At 46.3% G+C, this 19,405-nt stretch overlaps 1 protein-coding gene across 1 annotated transcript in view; it reads right to left on the bottom strand.

Annotated features, from left to right (window-relative positions):
- LOC147897409 (Asparagine synthase family protein) overlaps nucleotides 1-19,405 on the bottom strand; it is a 105,375-nt gene that overhangs the window by 22,562 nt on the left and 63,408 nt on the right. The window contains exons 6-7 of the mRNA XM_087380420.1: nucleotides 7,490-7,595; nucleotides 7,281-7,374 (exon numbers count right to left, since the gene is read on the bottom strand). Of these exons, the coding sequence (XP_087236546.1) occupies nucleotides 7,281-7,374; nucleotides 7,490-7,595 (200 nt within the window). The remainder of the gene's footprint in view (nucleotides 1-7,280; nucleotides 7,375-7,489; nucleotides 7,596-19,405) is intronic.

Genomic DNA, 19,405 nt, shown 5'->3' with positions numbered 1-19,405 from the left:
GGGGTGGAGTGGAAGAAGGCTCCTGGACACTAGGCTCCAAGGCGATAGCCTCCCGAGGCTCCAAGGGGGATGCCTCCGAAGCGGTGGAAGTATGCTCTGAAGTAGAGGGCCTAACCCACCGTGGGCCAGAGGTGGTGCAGGGTGTAGGAGGGACTTGAGCAGCCCTGGGAGGAGGGGGAGCTCGTGTCTGAGGCAGTGCCTGTGGAGCGGTAGGTCCTGCTCTTGCTCTCTGTCGTAAGCTAGTACGAGCTGGTTGCTTTCTAGGCCTCTTTTTCTTCTTTGGGCAATCTCTAGCGAAGTGTCCTGAGGATCTGCAAATCCTGCACTAGTCCTGCCGACCTGCAACCTTGAATCTCTGCTGGAAGAATGACCCATCGAGTCGCTGTAGCATGATGTGGTCATCTGAAATATTAGAGTCTTGGACAATGACCCTAACCCTAGGTACCCCATCCATCCTGACCGCCTCAGCAGCTGAAGAGGGCTCGCCAGGAAGAGGGGGGGATCTCTGCTACCACACCAAACCTCTCACCAATAATTGAAAGAAGCCGATGATAAATTGAGGGGAGACCAGGGAACCTGATGAAAAGAGAAGCTCCCTGCTTGTCCTCTTCAACTGGGTCAAAGCCCAGTTGAAAGGGAAACAAAAAAATCCTCCTATAGCCTAGAAATAGAAACCCAGCTTGTAGCAAGTCTCTCGTGACGTCCGGGGAATCTAGGCACACGTGAAAGAAACCTCGTCCCAACAAACGAACATCCTTAAGGTGGGGGGCGAGCTCCTGGGGAAGCGCCACAAGCATCCAATCTCTAGCCTGTGATCTGGAGGGGTGTAAACCAAAGATGCATGCGAAGAGAGTCGTGGAACACTCATGCTCCAAGTCCTTTTGCAACTGCTGCAGCTCGTCTTTTGAAACTGTGACGGTTCTCGCGGCCGGTGTGTGCGGTAATGGATTGACTCAATGGGTGCCCATTCGTCAATCGAGGTGGGGAAGGCCGACTCAAACACAATAAAAAAACTCGGTCCGCTTTCTTGATGCCCAGGAGACCCCCGAAAAACGGCTGTACACCTGAAGGGAGAGGGTGAAGGAAGGAGGGAGAGAGGAGAGAGAGCAAGTCAAAGAAGAAGGGGTAGGTTGAAGGAGGAGGGAGGTTGAAGAAGGGGGGAGCTGGAAGGGGGAAGTGGGAGGGCAGCAAGGGAGGGGACAGCAAGAGAGGGGGAGGAGTGAAGAGGAGAGAGGGAGGGGAGGAGAGAAGGAGGGGGGGAGAGGAGGAGGAGAGGGAAGGGGAGGGGGAGGTGCAAGCAGCAGCACAGGGGGGGGTGCGGGAGAAGCAGCGGGGGGAGCAGCGTAGGCAGCAGCGCGGGGGGGGGCGTAGCACAGCAGCGGCGGGTGGGGGTAACGCAGCAGCAGCGGGGGGGGCAAGGGGAGGGGAGGAGAGGGGAAGGGAAGGGGCAGCAGCAAGGAAGGGAGTCGAGGGAGGAGGCAGCAAGGAGGGGAGTCGAGGGGAGGGCAGCAGGAGGAGCGGGGAGCAGCAGCAGTTCTGTTCTTCTGAGATTTTCCAGTTCCGCATCAAAAGCTTTACCACAGAGTCTTTTGTGATCCAGTTCTTTCTAAATTTGTTTTCTTCCGTCGTTCTTTGCAGCAATCGCTTGATTGTCTGCAAACTCACTACATAGATCATGATGCATATTTGTCGTACACGGAGATTTTCTCTTGATGTAAACTTTTGGCTTACCAGTTTTTTCTAGAATAGCTATCTTGTAATATAAAGTCTTCAAAGTTTTCACCCCCAAAAAAAGAAAATTGTGTGTGTGTGTGTAAATGGGAGACACGGGCACGGCAAAGGGCTTTTTTGGGTTAAAAAAGTTCATCCAAAGCCTTTTTTAAAGGCTTGCACTATAAGAGACACTCTCAAAGTATTTGTAGGGTTCTTCTCTCTGATGGTGTTTGGACTTCTTCTTGAGCACAGCTTGCCGCAGCTTGTGTTCATCATTTTGCTGCTCATTTTGGTAAAGCAGATCCTCCTTCACAGGAGGTTATTTCAGCAAGGCAGCAATTATTACAGCATGTCACTCCCATTGTCTCACCCACATAGGCTTTGGATTTGGAAGCTCCTTTTGCTACTCATTTTGCTAAAGCGGATCCTCCTTCATAGGAGGTTATTTCAGCAAGGCAGCAATTATTACAGCATGTCACTCCCATTGTCTCACCCACATAGGCATGGATTTGGAAGCTCCTTTCACTGAAAGCATGTCACTCCCATTGTCTCACCCACATAGGCTTGGATTTGGAAGCTCCTTTCACTGAAAGAGAGTTAAGTGATGCTGTTAAATCATGTGGTAGATGGAAATCTCCCGGCTGAGATGGTCTCACAATTGAATTCTTCTTGGCATATTGGGATCTCTTCAAATCTCCTTTGCTGCAAATGATAAATCGTGCTTGGCAACATCAATACATGCCAGATTCTTGGAAGAAAGGACTTGTAAAACTCAGGGTGAATCTTTGGCCAATTGGAGGCATATCACTTTGATGCCTGTTATTTATAAGATCATCACCAAAATGGTGGTTGATTGTATCAAATAATATTTGCACGAGGGCCTTCATCCGGCGCAGTATGGTTTTATTCCTCATAGGCACGTAACTGACAATATTGCAAATGCCTATATTGGGATTGAGTATGCCAAGTATACTGAACAGGATGTTCTTTTGTTGCAAGTAGATATTGCAAAGGCTTTTGACACCATCCAATGGGATTTTATAGTTCAGACCATGTGACCTTTGGGCTTTGGTCGGAAATTGCAGCATATCATCTTTTGGCTCTACCGTGACAGCAAAGCCGCATGCATCTTGTCGGGGGATACTTCTGAAGCTTGGACACTCCGTTGTGCAGTTCGTCAGGGTTGTCCTCTTAGTGTTATTCTATAAGCTATAGTCACGCATCCTATGCTTCAATATATTGACCATTTGGTGGCCACTGACATGTTACATGGCTTGCATATTCGTGGAAGTCGCCCTTTAGTTGCTTAGGCCTATGCAGATGATTCCTTTTTTGTGCCACAGAATACTGAAAGGGACCTTTCTTCGCTTATGCAGGCTCTCTCACTGTATGACCTCTCAGTGGGAATTTCTGTTGGGCAGTATTGAAGGCAAGGTCAAAGGTTGTCCTATTGTTACTCAAATGTTTTTGGATTGAAAACATATTCTCTCGCATCTCGCTTGGCATGGCCGGGACTCCTTGCAGGGTAACTCTTTGAGAGCTGAGAGCATCCACCAGTCACGGGTTTTTTCTCAGCCATTAGCTTTACAGAAGCCCAAATGCTCATATTTTCTTAATTCAAAAAGGATTTCCTCTGTGGCAGATGTCATTCATGATGATGGCACTCTTTTATCCTTCCCTTTGGCTGCTGGAAATGCACTATCGTCTTGTATGGCAGGTCATTACTCGGATGCTTCAACCATTTCAGCCGGTATCGCCTTTAGAACTTCAAGACAGGCTTCAAGATTGGACTCTTCTTCCAGTACACTCGTCCATTCGTCCTTTGAAGCTGTCTCATATAACACTCTCATCTTTATATAAAGGTCTCCACCCTGGGCGTCAGACATGGCTAATCAGATTTCGTGTTTGCATCGTCCGGTTAAATGGTGGAGAACTGATTTAACACTCCAATGTCCCTCTACGACAACAGGTCTTTCTATGGCGTGTTCTGTTGGGGGTTGTTCTATTTGGACAGCTTTTATCATGCAGATGTATTGCTCCAGCTATTTGTCGTAGGTGTTTAGCTCCGAGGGAATCTGTATCTCATATTTTTTGGCACTGCCTCGAGACACGGAGCTCTTTGGGCATCCTTCGGTAGTAGAGTTTGAGACTGAGATTTCCTCAAGCTTCTTTTGGCAAGCTTTTCTGGCTGTTTGGGATCTATCCTTGACGGCCGTATTTTAAGTTGTTCTTTACCTAGGTTCGCTACTGGGCACTCTGGACTCTCTGGAAAGATAGAAACCACAGCGTCTTTGGTGATCCAATTTTTTCTACTTTTGTTTTCTTCCGTCGTTCTTTGCAGCAATCACTCGTCGATTGTCTGCAAACTCACTCCATAGATCACGATGTATATTTGTTCCACATGGAGATTTTCTCTTGATGTAATCTTTCAGCTTACTAGTTTTCTGGGATAGCTATCTTGTAATATAAAGCATTCAAAGTTTTCACCTTTTTTTTTTTTTTTTGGGTGTGTGTCCTCATACACACACACACACTTTTTTTTATAGCTCTCCCTTTCTGGGATAGCTTCTTTGTAATATAATGACTCAAAGATTCCACCCAAAAAAAAGTGTGTGTATGTCCCCTAATGAATATCAGGCCATGGTTAAGGATGCTTTTCAGCACCTTTTGTAACAGTCGCACTTTGACATTAACTATGCTTGGGAAGCTTTTGTTGCCAGAATGCAAGCAATAATTCGGGATTATGGCAAAAGTTATATGAAGACCTTGAGGGAGAAGGTGGCCCAGGCTAAAGTTGATTATCAGTCTTTGCCTGAATTCAGTCATTTCAGGCCTCTTTCAATGGAAGAAAATCAGAACTTATGCCAAGCTAATATTGTCTGCAATGTAATGACAATAGAAAATTTTCTAAATAGGAGACCCGGGCACGACAGAGGGCTTTCTTGGATAAAGGATGTTAAGAGGCACTCTGAAAGTATTTGTAGGGCTCTTCTCTCTTATGGTGTTTGGACCTCTTCTCGAGCACAGCTTGCTACAGCTTGTGTCCATCACGTTTCTTCTCAATTTGGGGATGCAGATCCACCCTCACAGGAAGTTATTTTAGCAAGTCAACATTATTACAGCATGTCACTAATTTTCTCCCTCCAGCATAGGCTTTGGAATTGGAATCTCCTTTCACTGAAATGGAATTAAGTGATGCTGTTAAATCATGTGGTAGATCAAAATCTCTTGGCTGGGATGGTCTCACTGTTGAATTTTTCCTTGCATATTGGAATCTATTCAAGTCTCCTTTGCTACAGATGACACCATTCAATGGGATTTCATTATGCAAGCTTTGGGTTTTGGTCATAAGTTGCGGCATGTTATCTATTGGCTCTATAGTGACAGTAAAGCTGCATGCATATTGTCAGGAGATATCTCAGAATTTTGGACACTCTGTTGTTCAATCTCCCAGGGTTGTCCTCTTAGTGCCATCTTATATGCCATAGCAACTCATCCCATGATTCAATATATGGATCCATTTGTGGCGACTGATAGGTTATGGATTGGAGATTCCTTGAAGTCAACCTATGGTTGCTCATGCCTATGCAAATGATTCTTTTTTTGTGCCACGAAACCCTGAAAGGGATCTCTCCATGCTTATGCAGGCCCTTTCTTTGTATCGACTGGCTGCTGGCCTTCATGTGAATTTTCAGAAATCTCCCCTGTTGCCCTTGCAATCAAAAGACTGGCATAGTCTTGTATGGCCAGGGGGAAATTCTCCTGCCCACTCAGCTAGTACATCATCTTGGTTATCCTCTTGGGTGGACGATTACTCGTCGTCAACACATTGATTGGGTCCTTGTCAAATTAAAGAAAAAGCTTGAATATTGGAACCTGACTACTTGGCCTCTACATCGGCTCTGAATTGCTCAATCTGTCTTGGTGGCATATATTCAATTTTATTTGCCTTTGATCTTCTTTACCAAGGCATATCTTACTTCCTTTATGTCCACTGTTATGGAAATTTTTTAGCATTCAAAACATGGCAAGAAAAGCTTGCGCTTACTTCCTTTACAGCAGTTATGTTCGCCAAAAATGCATGAGGGATTGAATATTCTTAATATTCACATGCATACTCTTGCTCATAAGGGGAAAATGATGCTTCACTTTCTATGTGAAGATCACCCTTGAGCTGCTATGATGCGTTTTTTGCTTCTACATACCACCACCCCTGCTTTTGGTTATTGGAGGCCTACTCAATGGGATTTTCTGTTGCAAAGTCAGAGGTTGCCCTCTTGTCTCTCAAATGTTGTTGGATTGGAAACATGTTCTCTCACATTTGGCTTGGCATGGCCGTGACTCCTTCAAGGGCAATTCTTTGAGAGCTGAAAGTATTCACTGGTCCCAAGTTTTTTCTCTGCCATGGCATTGCAGGAGCCCAGATGATCATATTTCATTAATTCAAAAGGGATCTCCTCTGTGGCTGATGTCATTCATGATGACGGGACTCTTTTATCGTTTCCATTGGCTGCTGGAAAATATGGGTTAGGGATGCATTATCGCCTTGTATGGCAGGCTATTTTTCGTATGCTCCACTCTTTTCAGCCGGTTCCGCCTCTAGAACTTTAAGACAGGTTTCAGGATTGGACTCTTCTGCCAATAAATTCGTCCATTCGTCCTTTGAAGCTGTCTCGTATTACAGTGTCCTCTTTATATAAATGTCTATTGCCTCCACCTTGGGCTTCAATTCGAGCAAATAAGATTTAGGGATTGAATCGTCCAGTCAAATGGGTGGCGGCAGCGCTTGAGGCAGATTTGGCATTCCAAGCTCCCTCTCTGACAATAGGTCTTTTTTTGGCGCATTCTATTGGGGGTTTTTCCTTTTGGACACCTGCTCTCATGCTGGCGTATTGCTCTAGCTATTTGTCGTCATTGTTTTGCACCCAGGGAGTCTATGTATTATATTTTCTAGCATTGCCCTAACACGTGACTTCATCGGCATTCTTCAACAGAGATTGAGTTTACACTTTCCTCATACTACTTTCGGCAGGTTCTTCTAGCTTTTTGGGATTATCCTCGCCGACCGGAGTTTGTGTTCTTTTTTTGGGTTCGTTATTGGGCACTTTGGACTCTCTGGAAAGATAGAAACCATAGTCTATGGTGATCCTAGTTTTTCTACTTTTGTTTTCTTTCGTCGCTCTTTGCAGCAATCTCTATTTGATTGCCTGCAAACTCACTACATAGAGTATGATGTATATTTGTCCTACAGTGAGATTTTCTCTTGATGTATTTTCCAACTATCTACTTTGGGACTTATGTACTTTGACATCTCCTGTTTGGGATAGTTACTTCGTAATATAATCCAAAAACGTTTTCACCCGTGACCCAAAACAAAAAAAAGTGTGTATGTTTGTGTGTCATAGAAGAACTCTTTATATGTATATGTATATGCATATGTGTATGTGTATGTGTATGTGTATGTGTATGTATTTATTTATTTCCTACCTTGATGGAAAAGAACTGCTTCAGTGAACAACATAATGTTTTCAACATGTGAACAATCACATCACAGGTGAGAAGAAAACCATGTAAGTTTTGGATGGACAAATCAAGGAGAGAAGATGGCTATGCAGCTTGCCTAGACAAGAAAGGTCACCATCCACTTCAACAAGTCTCCACCTGGCATGCATGTGAACACCAATACCAAAAGATTGTGAGGCATAGCAGCATTTTTTGAAGCTGCAGTCACCAAATCTGAATAAGAAAACAAGTAAGAAGAAGAACTAGCTGACACCTTCGTGAAGGAGAGATATTTTCAAGTTCCTTCACGCCAGCAAGAGCAGAAATCCTATCTGGAGCTGATTCACCCTCAAAACTTACGTTCAGCAGATCAATTGAACCTGAATTTGTGAATAAACAATTTACCTCTCTCTCTCTCTCTCTCTCTCTCTCTCTCTCTCTCTCTCTTTAATAAAATTTCTTTCTTTCTTTCTTTCTCTCCATACGACTCTCTGAGAGTGGGGCAGGTACAGCATGGTTTGCACGCGTCACCGCATGGTTTGCCAGTCACGGCATTTAGATGGATCGGCTTCCCCTGTTTCAGTATAGCATGGATGCACCACCCGAGTTGATCCCACGAGATGAGATTAACCACATCATACGGTTAGATCTCCTCCAACTCCACACATCTCACACTTGGGGGGGGGGACCAGGAGTTCCCCACCAAGACCCAGCTCTACTATGACCACTTTTTGAGAGTATCGGAAGATGGGCTCATCATCGGATCTCAGTATCTTGAGGACAGAGGAGTCTCACACGACCTGAGGATTGCCATCGGACACATGCGGGCCTTGTCCCATCAACTGAGGACATATCACATGAAAACGTGTTTCGTCCTGTCGAAAAGCGATGAAACGTTTCGAAACGACGAAACGTTTCGAAATAGGACGAAACGCTCTGCACGAAACGCTGTTTCGACCAAATCCTGAAATATTTTTTAAAACAATTTTTTTTCATTTTTTCAATGATTCAATGTTCATATATACATATGACTTTCAATCCTTAAAGATTGATTTATCTGAAGTTGAAACTTAAGAATCAAGATTGAAAGCTTGAAATAATATATATATATATATATATATTTCAAGAAATAGACTTCTATTAAGTAAGAGAAAAAACCCACAAGAGCAAGCTCTAAGCGGAATACATCATGAAATCATGAGGATAAATAAACCCCCTCAAAGTGAGGTGGAAAACAACCAAGGCTGAGGATAAAAGTGCCACCTCAACCCTGTAGGAGTCTCAAAGAAGAAAGGAGAATCCTTCCATTCCCTGAAGAAAGAAGCCCTCCTAGCTGAGGCTGCGCGGGAGTCTCCCTGCATACTCGTCCATATGGCCATCAAGGTATGTACGGTGTCTGTCCAGATAGTCTGTCCAGATACTAGCCAATGTGTGAGAGGGATGAACCTGAGTTCCCTCCAATGCCTCTGTGCATCTAGCTCTCCAGATATGCCAGGATGGTATGCTTGCTAGAATCTCCCAAGAGGTATCCACAGAGGCATGTATAGCTGCAAAAGGAAGGTGTGGTATCACATCCAACGAATAGGACTCAACCTGATGATGTTGAATCAAAATGGCCCGAGAGGAGTCAAGTCTCTCATAGAATACCTGAGGCCCTGTAAGAGAAAGCCAAGCCACTGAGCCCCATGTCATAAAGAATGGGGAGTGGGCAAAGTGACTGAAAATCTTGGCCACCTCCATCCAAATCATCGTTGCAGACAAAAATCCTGGCCACCTCCATCCAAATCATCGTCGCCTGTCTGCAATCCCATAAGCAATGTTGAATAGTCTCCAAAGCAGAGAGGCAACGAGGGCAAGTAGGGTCAGCTCCGAACTTGGATCTCCAAAGGTTCACTACAATCCCACCATGGATAGAAAGCCAAAAGAAGAGAGTGATCTTTCTATTCCTGTGGGATTTCCAGAGTCTCTTTCAAAAGCACCTCTGGAAGGTCTCCAACCTCTACTATTGAGTTGGAATCTCCTGGCATTACTGACCGTGTAACAAAAGAAGGGGATGCTCTTCTCTCGATGCCTTGCGTCAATCCACTCCCACTCTCCAGGATCCCACTGCAAACACCTAATGGGAACTCCCCCGTAGAGCCAAAGCCTCCAAGATCCAGTGGAGAGTAGCCGAGGGTCTGGGTCGAGGAACCACTCTGAATCTTATCCCTGCACCAAAAGCCCTACAACCCTGATAGACTGAAAAGCAGACTCAAGCAAGATGTTCTCTGTGGACCTGAGCAATCTACCACCATCATGCACACTAAAAACTAAAGCATCCTCATGTGCATCTCGAAAGGCCAAAACCTGAAGAGAAACACCGCCTCTCGTAAAAGTACCTACCCAAGTGGAGCAAGCGAGTGGCATATCATCTGTGTCTACCCAATCTGCTGGAAGGGCTGCCTCAATCTGCAAGATCCTCCCTGCACTCCCTCTGAGATGTCTTGTCAACTGAGATTTGGTCTCCTCTGGAAGGCTGCGGAAAGCTTTCCATGACCCCAAAGATGATGCGGATCCCCTCTCCCACCTGGACCACTGCATGTAGAGTGAGGCACCAAGTGGTCTACCATGATCATCCAATATATTGTCGTTCCACATGATTGGTTGCCTATCAATCTCTTCACGAGAGGAAGGAGGAATCCTCCGAAGAGTGCTCCTGAAACTGACCCATGCTTTCAGTATGGCAACCATGAGAGGGGACGAGGGTGATCTGAGATGTGCTGTGGTGAAAATCCACCTAATACTGCTCATCTAGTCTCGTCTTGAAGAAGGTGTGCATGCCTGTATGCTGCTAATAAGAAATGCCTTCCACAGCTCCTGCCCTGGCATAAGTCCATGCACCACCATCTTGCAGAGTAAAGCTCTGCACTGTAAATCTGGATCAATAATATTGAGACCCCCTTCCTGTGTAGGGAGGATGAGGGTCTCCCAAGCCACCCTGGCTAATGCATCTGCTGTGCCATCAAGCCCACTCCAAAGAAAATTTCTGATAGATCTCCTGAGCTGAGTGATGCAATCCCTAGAACGGCACCAGCATGAACAAACAAACCAGGCCGTGGCCAAGAGGACCTGGTTGACCACCACAACTCTAGAGGCAAGATCCAGCTTGGCTGAGCTCCAAAAAAGGAGCTTCCTCCTGATGCTCCAAGACGGGAGCAAACTGCTGCATGGAAGAAATATCCAAGCTGACCTGGCAGCCCAAATACCTGACAGGCACACCTCTCTGAACCCAAGTGAATCCTATGTCAAGCCCCCAAACTAGAGTGTCCTCATCACTGATCCAAAAGCCATTGGATTTATGCCAATTTACATGCGCCCCCGCCACCAAGCAAAATAAATCCAATGCTGTCCTGAAAGAAGTGAGCGTCTGTGGTGTGGCATCCAAGTAAACTGCTGTGTCATCTGCCAACTCACTGTCAAGTAGCTCCTCTTTCCTTCTGATGGGAAGTCTCAGGCCAAAGATGTCAGCTTGAGATCTAACATAGATACTCATAGCTTCAACCACGAACAAAAAAAGAAAAGGAGCAAGGGGGCATCCTTGACGGACTGATCTGGAAATCTGAAATCTCTCACCCCTTATCCCACCAATAAGTACCTGGCTGTGGGCTGATCTGTACAAAGAGGAAACACCTCTGATCCAAGCATCAGTAAAGCCAAAACGTAAGGATGCCCTCCAAAAAACCCTAATCTACTCTGTCATAAGCTTTCTCAAAATCCAAGAGTAGAATGGCTAGATTCTGGCCGCTCTGCATGGCCCACTCTAAAGCTTCCCAGAAAGAGAAAATGTTATCAAAAATACTTCTGCCATGCACAAATCCCGTCTGAGTGTCATGAATAAGATCTGGGAGAAGGGGCTGCAATTGGAGGCTGATTGCCTTGGCCAAAATCTTGTAACATGTCCCCAAAAGTGTGATAGGCCTCCACTAGGACACTAAATTTCTGCAACCTCCTTTCAGGATAAGGTGGATGAGACCCTCTGTGAGCATCCCGGGCATCTTGCCAGAGTCCCAAATGCCCTGCAAGGCTGATGTAATGTAGTCTCCAATCATATCCTAAAATGCAATGAAAAAAGAAGGGGTGAGGCCATCCGAACCTGGGCACTTGCCCTTGTGAAGGGCTGAAAGTGCAGTCCTGAACTCTGTGTTGGTGAAAAAGGTGCATCAAGCAAAACATACATATCCGGTTTCACCAACAAGGGGATGCTATGCCAAATAACCTGTCTAGCATCCTCTCTATCCCGTGTGTCAGGATCTGCAGTAAGAAGGGCGGCATAAAAATCTGAAGCTATGCGCATGACGTCATCTGGATTTGCCTGTGAAACCCCATGTGAGTCAATAAGCTGGGATACACTCTCTCTACTATTTCTAGGGCCAAGAGTAGAGAAAAAGTGTTTATTGACTTTGCCACCCATTTGAATCTAGAAGGACTCCCATGCATGAAAGGCATACTCTGCTCTTTGATCAAGCAATATCTGCTGATGAGCCCTTGCTGCTACAGCAAGGCGCTCCTAAACCCAAGCATCTGAAGGCCCCATTTCTGCTCTTCCCTCTGCAAAGCTGCCAACTACTGGCGAACACCAATCTCACGTCTAAGAATATCTCGTCTCGTGGTACAAGCAACTGAGTGGTAGAAGTCGCTAATACCAGAAAGGGCAACAACTACATGTGATGGATATGGCTGCCCACCTTCGACATGAGAAACCCATATCTGCAAGGCTGCCTCTGTAAGGTCCTCCTCTGTGTACAAGGCATCTGGAATCCTGATGTTAGCAGACCGGCCTCTCAAGTGAGGCTCTGAGATAGCCAGCACAACAAGAAAGTGGTCTGAAGTGGAAACCCCAGCAACAATGCATACCGATCCACCTCTGTCTAGTGCCCAATCATCTACATAGAATCTGTCAATGCGTGCATGAATAGACATCTGCTGCCTCCTGTTTGACCAAGAGAACAGGAGGGACTCTGGCTAAATAAGAAAGGCATCGTCCAACCAAGTATCTCTGCCACAGTAGTGAAAAAGGAAGGCATCCCAAGCTGCTCTCTCCAAAGAGTGAAGTTCTCTTTCTCTACCTCCTTTTTTGTCTGACAGTAACTCAACCATGTTAAAGTCACCTCCAATCACCCATGAACTTGAAATAAATTTGAAGAATGTGTTGGTGTTTTATATATCTTTTTTGGGTGTCTTGACTTATATTCTTCTTTGTTAACTCTAAACTTCTTGACTTATATTCTTCTTTGTTAACTCTAAACTTCTGTATAACATATCTTAGTAGCCATAGCCTTGAATATATATATTATCATTTCGAAACCTATCCGTTTTGTCTGACAACACGAAACAAAACCTGTCGAAATGGCAAAACCGCAAAACAGACGAAACGTTTCTTGTGACTATGGCTGAGGATCGAGACAGGGAGAGCTACACGCATACCCGGAGAGCAGCGGACTTGCAAGTTGTGCACGATGGGGGTGATCAAGACAGAGGAGCACTTTCTATGTGTCTCCCTAGCCTACTATGAGATCCGAGGGCACTGCCACTGCCTTTTTCAGGAGGGGTACGGCTTTGGCCCACTCTCACGACTGATCCACTTCCAGGACCAGGTCTGTATTGGGCTCTACCTGATGGAGATGCGACGACACAGGGAGATACTGCTATGACATATCAGAGAGTAGGAGGATGGGACCACTGCACCACAAGGTACTGAGGTAGACCGAGTGTAGAGACAGGTCACGGATTTATATGCATTTGACTCATCCTTGGGCACTCTGGGATAGAGAAGGAGCTAGCCGACATGAGAGAGATATGGATCAGTGGAGGGAGCTGACACAGCACTGCCAGACGAGGGGCACAGAGACCGTACACGGCACGATAGGCGACCAGAGCACACACGATCAAGGTCCGACCTATTTAAGCTCTCCTTAGGGGAGATCGCGACCGAGGTGAGGCATCACCCTTGACATAGCTCATCATATCCAGAGATCGAGGAGACCACGTCCTCCACCACCACCACAAGAGACATCCTGACAGATGCAGATACGTGAGCTCTTTGCATCTCATCAGAGAGCCATCATGGAGCCTGGATACGTGCAGCCGGTTCATACACTTGGGCTGAGTACTTGATATCTTCATGCCACTCTCATGCTATTTTGCTATTTTGTACTAGCATGGCATCATAGTACTCAGCAAGGGCCTTAGTTAGCCCTTTGCCTCGGCCCACAGTGGTCTATATGAGCTACTTGATTCAGTACTTTGTCCCATAGGCCCGCGAGGCCTCCCGTGGACGTTAATATCCCACAGAGTTCTTCCCATCGAGTGACATTGATCGTCCAGACTCTAGCCATAGACGTGACAGAGACCCCAACCCAACGACCGCAGCACGACACACCAGACATCGAGGGGACACACAGATCACTCTGGGGGACCTCCCGTCATTGTTTAGACCCGGGATACGTCCCACAGGAGTCACGGTGGCTCTGGACTTGCGTCGAGCCTCGTTCAGGAGACCGAGACGCACATCACTCCTTGACGGGCACTAGCGTGCCATCACCGGCTATGCACCAGCCAGGGCGACATGACATACGGAGGATTCCACTCCGCTCCAGTCTTTTTCTTTTCATTGTTACACTCAGATGTATTTGATTATGTATGATCAGACTTAGGATTCAGCACGGGTGATGATGCTCGTTTCAGTAGCTCCACCCTTACTGTGATTTGTATCAGGTTTTCTTCCAATCTCATAGACCCATCGGTCTTCTGAAGACTCTAATAAAATCTCTCTCTCTCTCTCTCTCTCTCTCTCTCTCTCTCTCTCTCTCTCTCTCTCTCTCCTCTCTAGTCAGATCGCACGAGCCTTGCGGCCACTGATAGCAGGCGCAGCAGAGATCCATATCTTGAGACACGCCGCACTTGATAGCGGACGGACATGCAGATCGCATTGAGTGACCTCCCATCCATGTTCGGGCCTGGGACACAACCCTCAGGGGTTACGATAGCCCTTGTCAAGAGTAGAGTCATTGCCAGGAGATCGAGACGGGCAGCACCCACAAAAAGTCGCCAACACTCCATCACTGGCTATACATCAGTGCCTCTTTGACACACATATACCCTTGTGGGGCATTGCATTGGCCAGAGCCAACCAACCTTGTTGGTGATTGACTCGATGATCACGATGATGATGATGTTGATGATGCCATTATTGATTATATGACTATGTACTACTTAGCACTTAGCATTCAGCATGGGTGATGATGCTCGTTTAGTAGCTCCACCCTTTCTGCTTGTTGTATTAGTTTTCTATCAGTCTCATAGACCCATTGGTCTTTCAAAGACTTTAATGATCTCTCTCTCTCTCTCTCTCTCTCTCTCTCTCTCTCTCTCTCTCTCTCTCTCTCTCTCTCTGTGATTATGATTTTGTTAGCATAGATTAGTACTCAGCGTACCCTTTGCTTCAGCCTACTGAGGTTTGTATGAGTTCGCTTTTTGTGTACTTTGTCCCATAGACTCGTGAGGCCTCCCGTGGATGTTAATCTCTCTCTCTCTCTCTCTCTCTCTCTCTGTAAAAACAGGTGAAAGGAGGGAATCCCAAGAGACGACAAGGTTTGAGATACAGGATAAGGACCAAATACAACCCTGTTGTTTGGCACACATCCGGGAAAAGTGCAGCACCAAAAAAAGATTAGGGAGTCAGAACATGGCACACAATCTAGCTAGCATCTTTCAAGAACAAACAATAGCTTTGCACATCCCTTGTCTATGGAGTACTTGAGGCATTTAAGAAAGCTATTTTTAGAGCTGCAAGTTGTAACTGGTGTTAATGGAGTATCCCTTCCATCCCAGCATTTCCAAAGGATTCAAAAAGTTGTGCTATATCATATCACCTCTCTCACACAATAAGAAAATACTACGCATTGGGGAGCTACAAGAAGATTGCCTAAGGTTGCTTTAATGATGATGAAGGATACAATCAAGAGGAGAGAATTGCATGTCTCACGAAGGAGATAATACAAGTTGAATGGGATGCAAATGACATGAGGTGTATCACTAAAACGGGAAAACAGCTACAAGTTTATTTCAAAGAGAGGGTAGGAAGAGTAAAGATCTTCGCCAGACAAACAAGCTGAAGGGAACACGAATATGGATATCCAAGAAGCTTACTCCAACTCAGCTCAAAAAAAGGAATATCGAACTTACTAAAGTGATGGATGCACGTAAAGCTGGACATGGGCAGTCTACCAAGATGGATTGGCATTAATTAGAGACTTCAAATCTCACCCAAAGACCCTCAATCTTAAACTGATGTAATGAAGGCCATTTTATCATAGGATTATAATTTAGATGTGTGCTGTAATAACCCAGAGCTGAGATGCTCTGTGCACTCCTCGACTCTTTGGTTTATCCAAATGTTGTAAGTCATTCTAACATTTTACCCCATAGGCCCGTGAGGCCTCCCGCGGACCTGTGTGCGTGTGTGTGTTTTTAGTAACAACTCTAAGGACTTCTTGCAGAGATTTCTAGAGGGGTGGTCCCCCTCACCACTCACAGACACTCAGATCTGGTGTAGCTATGGATGCACGCTCTACAATATCCTAAAGCAGCCAGCTCCCAACCTCTCACACATACCCTGACCTACATCCTGCACACTCTTCACTAAGGGGGGAGTGAAGGATGCTGTAATGAAACTTCATAATGGCCGAGCGAAAGACCATGACGGCCTATGCACTGAATTCATTGTATAAGGGATTAATCTCCTGGCCCCGCCGATCTTAGCAAAGCTCTTTAATGAAGCTGTTTGTTTGGAGTTTCCACACACCTGGACTATTAACACTATCTCACCCATCCACCAGGCAGGGGATCCCATGAGCCCAGAGAACTACAGGACCATTATGATCATACATGACATGTCCAAGATTTATGCATCAATGCTTAATTCTGAGGTCAGTCGATTCGCAGAGTGCCGGGGACTTAGAGCAGCCGGACATGTTGGATTTCGACGCGATCATGGGACCATGGATCACATTCTCACACTCAGGTGTATCATCAAGGAAGCGAGGGCACGGAAGCACAGGGTATATTGTTGCTTTGTGGATTTCTACAAAGCCTTTGATACGGTTCTGAGAGTAGCCTCCTTTGATGCTTATAGGATTTGAGGTATGACCAGGAGATCATCTGGGCCGTCATGGCACTTTACGAGAGTCTCAGACAGAGTCTGGGTAGGGTCGGGGTGGACAGAGGAGATCATGAGCACTATTGGATCAAACAAGGGTGTCCTTTATCACCCACCCTGTTTGGCCTCTATATTGACGACCTTGAGATAGTTATGCAAACAATGGGAGGAGATGGGTGCTCTCTAGTTGGCACACTGTTTTGGATATTGCTATGTACAGATGACGTGGCACTTTTGTCTTCATCAGTAGAGGGCCTCCAAAGACACCCTGATGCACTACAGTCCTTTTGTGAGTCCATGATTTGAAGGTCAACAACCAAGGTCATGATCTTCAATACGTCTCGAGCCGTTATGCGTCGGGAGCAGTTCACGTTTGATGGGTCGCTTGTTGAGATTGTTTTGTCATATACATACCTTGGGGTTATCTTCTCTGAACCTATCTTCACTATGAGACCCGCGGTACAGGCTTGCATGAGCAGGGGATACGCTTCATTAGCCAGATTAGAGAGGCAACGCTTCCACTTACACTTTTAGGATCCGCGGACCAAGGGATTGTTGTTTGACTCCTTGGTCAGTCCAGCGGGGATGTACGGAAGCCCTTGTTGGGGGCTAGATCTGTCAGATATAGAGTGGGCTCATGTGGAGCGACTACAGGTTCTCATGCTATCGTGGATGATCCGCAGTAAGCTGTCCGTCCCTCACTAGATTATGTAGGCTGAGTTTGGGTCATCCCCACTACAGCTGGATGCAGTATTTTAGGTTGTCACCTACCTTTACTAGGTCAGGGGGTATAGGGATTGCACTTCTGGGCGCAGCAAATTACCATGGCTAGCATTGTCCTCTTCTATGGCACTATTAGCAGCAGGTGACCAGAGATGCCAGTATGCACGCACAGAGAGATGGTTTGAGCGACTTGGGCTTCACATGTATAGACCCCCTCCCTTCCAATATAGCATTGACACACCGTTCTCTCCTCTCTTATCACATGAGGTCAACCAGGTCATCCGCGAGGATCTTTTACAGCTACACACATTTCGGACCTGGTTAGGACCGAACAAGCTTCCAGATTCACTTACCCCACTCACTAGGATTTCTATTGGGTAGTTTCGGGTCTCTTCACATAGATTGCACATTGAGAGTGGCAGGGCAGAGGGTCTACCCCGGGAGAGGTGCATATGCACATTATGAGACACACACGAGGTTGAGTCGGAGAAGCATTTCATTTTCAGGTGCCCAGTTTACTATGAGATCCGAGGGCGCTTCTACTGCCTCTTCAGAGACAGTTCTGGGGTGTTGTTCTGAATTTCTCTTCTATCCAGACCTAAGATGCTTGGCGGCTTTAATCCATGAGGTAGTCAGGCACCGTGAGTGTTTACTTCAATCATAGAGACAGGAGCAGACCTCCTCCTTGGTAGACCTTTCTCAGAGCTTGATCACGGGGTTCTTCCAGCCAGAGCATATGGACCCCATACTACGAGGCCCCGACAGGATCCAGAGCCAGCGACACGACAGCTCAGACAGAGGGTTGACACACTAATTACACTTGGGGATATCCCCTCTCTGTTCAGAGTGGAGCCTCGACCAACAGGGGTCACTGTAGCCCTTGTTAGGCGCAGAGCTATGACCAGGAGACGACACAGGACCACGCCCACGAGCAGTCGACAACACTCTATCACCGACTTCATGCTTCCACTGTCTCATCCACCTAGATGACCTGATGATGATAATGAGGATGATCCTGATGTTTAGTCGATCACTCTGACATGACTATGTTGTACTTAGCACTAGCTTTTTGCATTATGCATTGGTGTGGATGCTCGTTTAGTAGCTCCACCGTCACAGTTTATTTGTATGAAGATTCTCACAGTCTCATAGACCCATCGGTCTTCTGAAGACTTTAATAAAGTTTCTTTCCTCTCTCTCTCTCTCTCTCTCTCTCTCTCTCTCTCTCTCTCTCTCTCTCTCTCTCTCTCTCAGACGACACAAGACCACTCCGCAGGTAGCTGCCAACACTCTATCTCTGACTTTATGCCCTCACTACCTCATCCCCCTTGACGCTCTGATGATGAGGACGTTAGTGTTGTGTAGACGATCATCATTCTGACATGACTATGTAGCACTCAGCACTTATCATTTTGCATTCTGCATTGGAGTGGATGCTCATTTAGTAGCTCCACCCACATAGCTTGTTTGTATTAGGATTTTTCAAAGTCTCATAGACACATCAGTCTTTCGAAGACTTTAAAACTCTCTCTCTCTCTCTCTCTCTCTCTCTCTCTTGACTTTTGTTTAGTAACAACTCTAAGGACTTTTGGCAGAGATTTCTAGAGGGACGGTCCCCCTCACCCCTCACTGACACCCAGGTCTGGCATGATTATGCACACACACTATATGACATCCCAAATCAGTCAGTCCCTAACCTCTCACATATACCATGCCCCACTTCCTGCACCCTCTTCACTAAGGGAGGAGTGAAGGATGCCGTAATGAAACTTCATAATGGCCAAACGAAGGATCATGAGGGGCTATGCATTGAGTTCATTGCATACGGGATTAATCTCCTAGCCCCGATCTTAGCAAAGCTCTTTAATGAAGCGGTTTGCTTGGGGTTTCCATGCACCTAGACCATTAACACTCTCTCACCCATTCACAAGGTAGGGGATCCCATGAGCCCGGAGAACTACATGACCATTATGATTGGACATGTCGTGTCCAAGATTTATGCATCAGTGCTTGATTTCGAGGTCAGTCGATCCGCAGAGTATCGAGGACTTAGAGCACCAGGATAGGCTGGATTCCGACAGGATCATGGGACCATGGATCACATTCTCACTCTCAGGTGTATCTTCGAGGAGGCGAGGGCATGAAAGCAAAGGGTTTACCATTGCTTTGTGGACTTCTGCAAAGCATTTGATACGGTCCCGAGAGCTCGCCTCCTCCGGCGCCTACATGATTTGGGTTATGGCTAGGAGATCATTTGGGGTGTTATGACAC

Source organism: Dipteris shenzhenensis, chromosome 10 (assembly GCF_047967505.1).
Source record: "Dipteris shenzhenensis isolate YYH24624 ecotype China chromosome 10, Dip_SZ_1.0, whole genome shotgun sequence".
Taxonomy (NCBI): Eukaryota; Viridiplantae; Streptophyta; class Polypodiopsida; order Gleicheniales; family Dipteridaceae; genus Dipteris; species Dipteris shenzhenensis.
The sequence above is the reverse complement of the archived record's forward strand: the minus strand, read 5'-3'. Positions and strand labels throughout refer to the sequence as shown.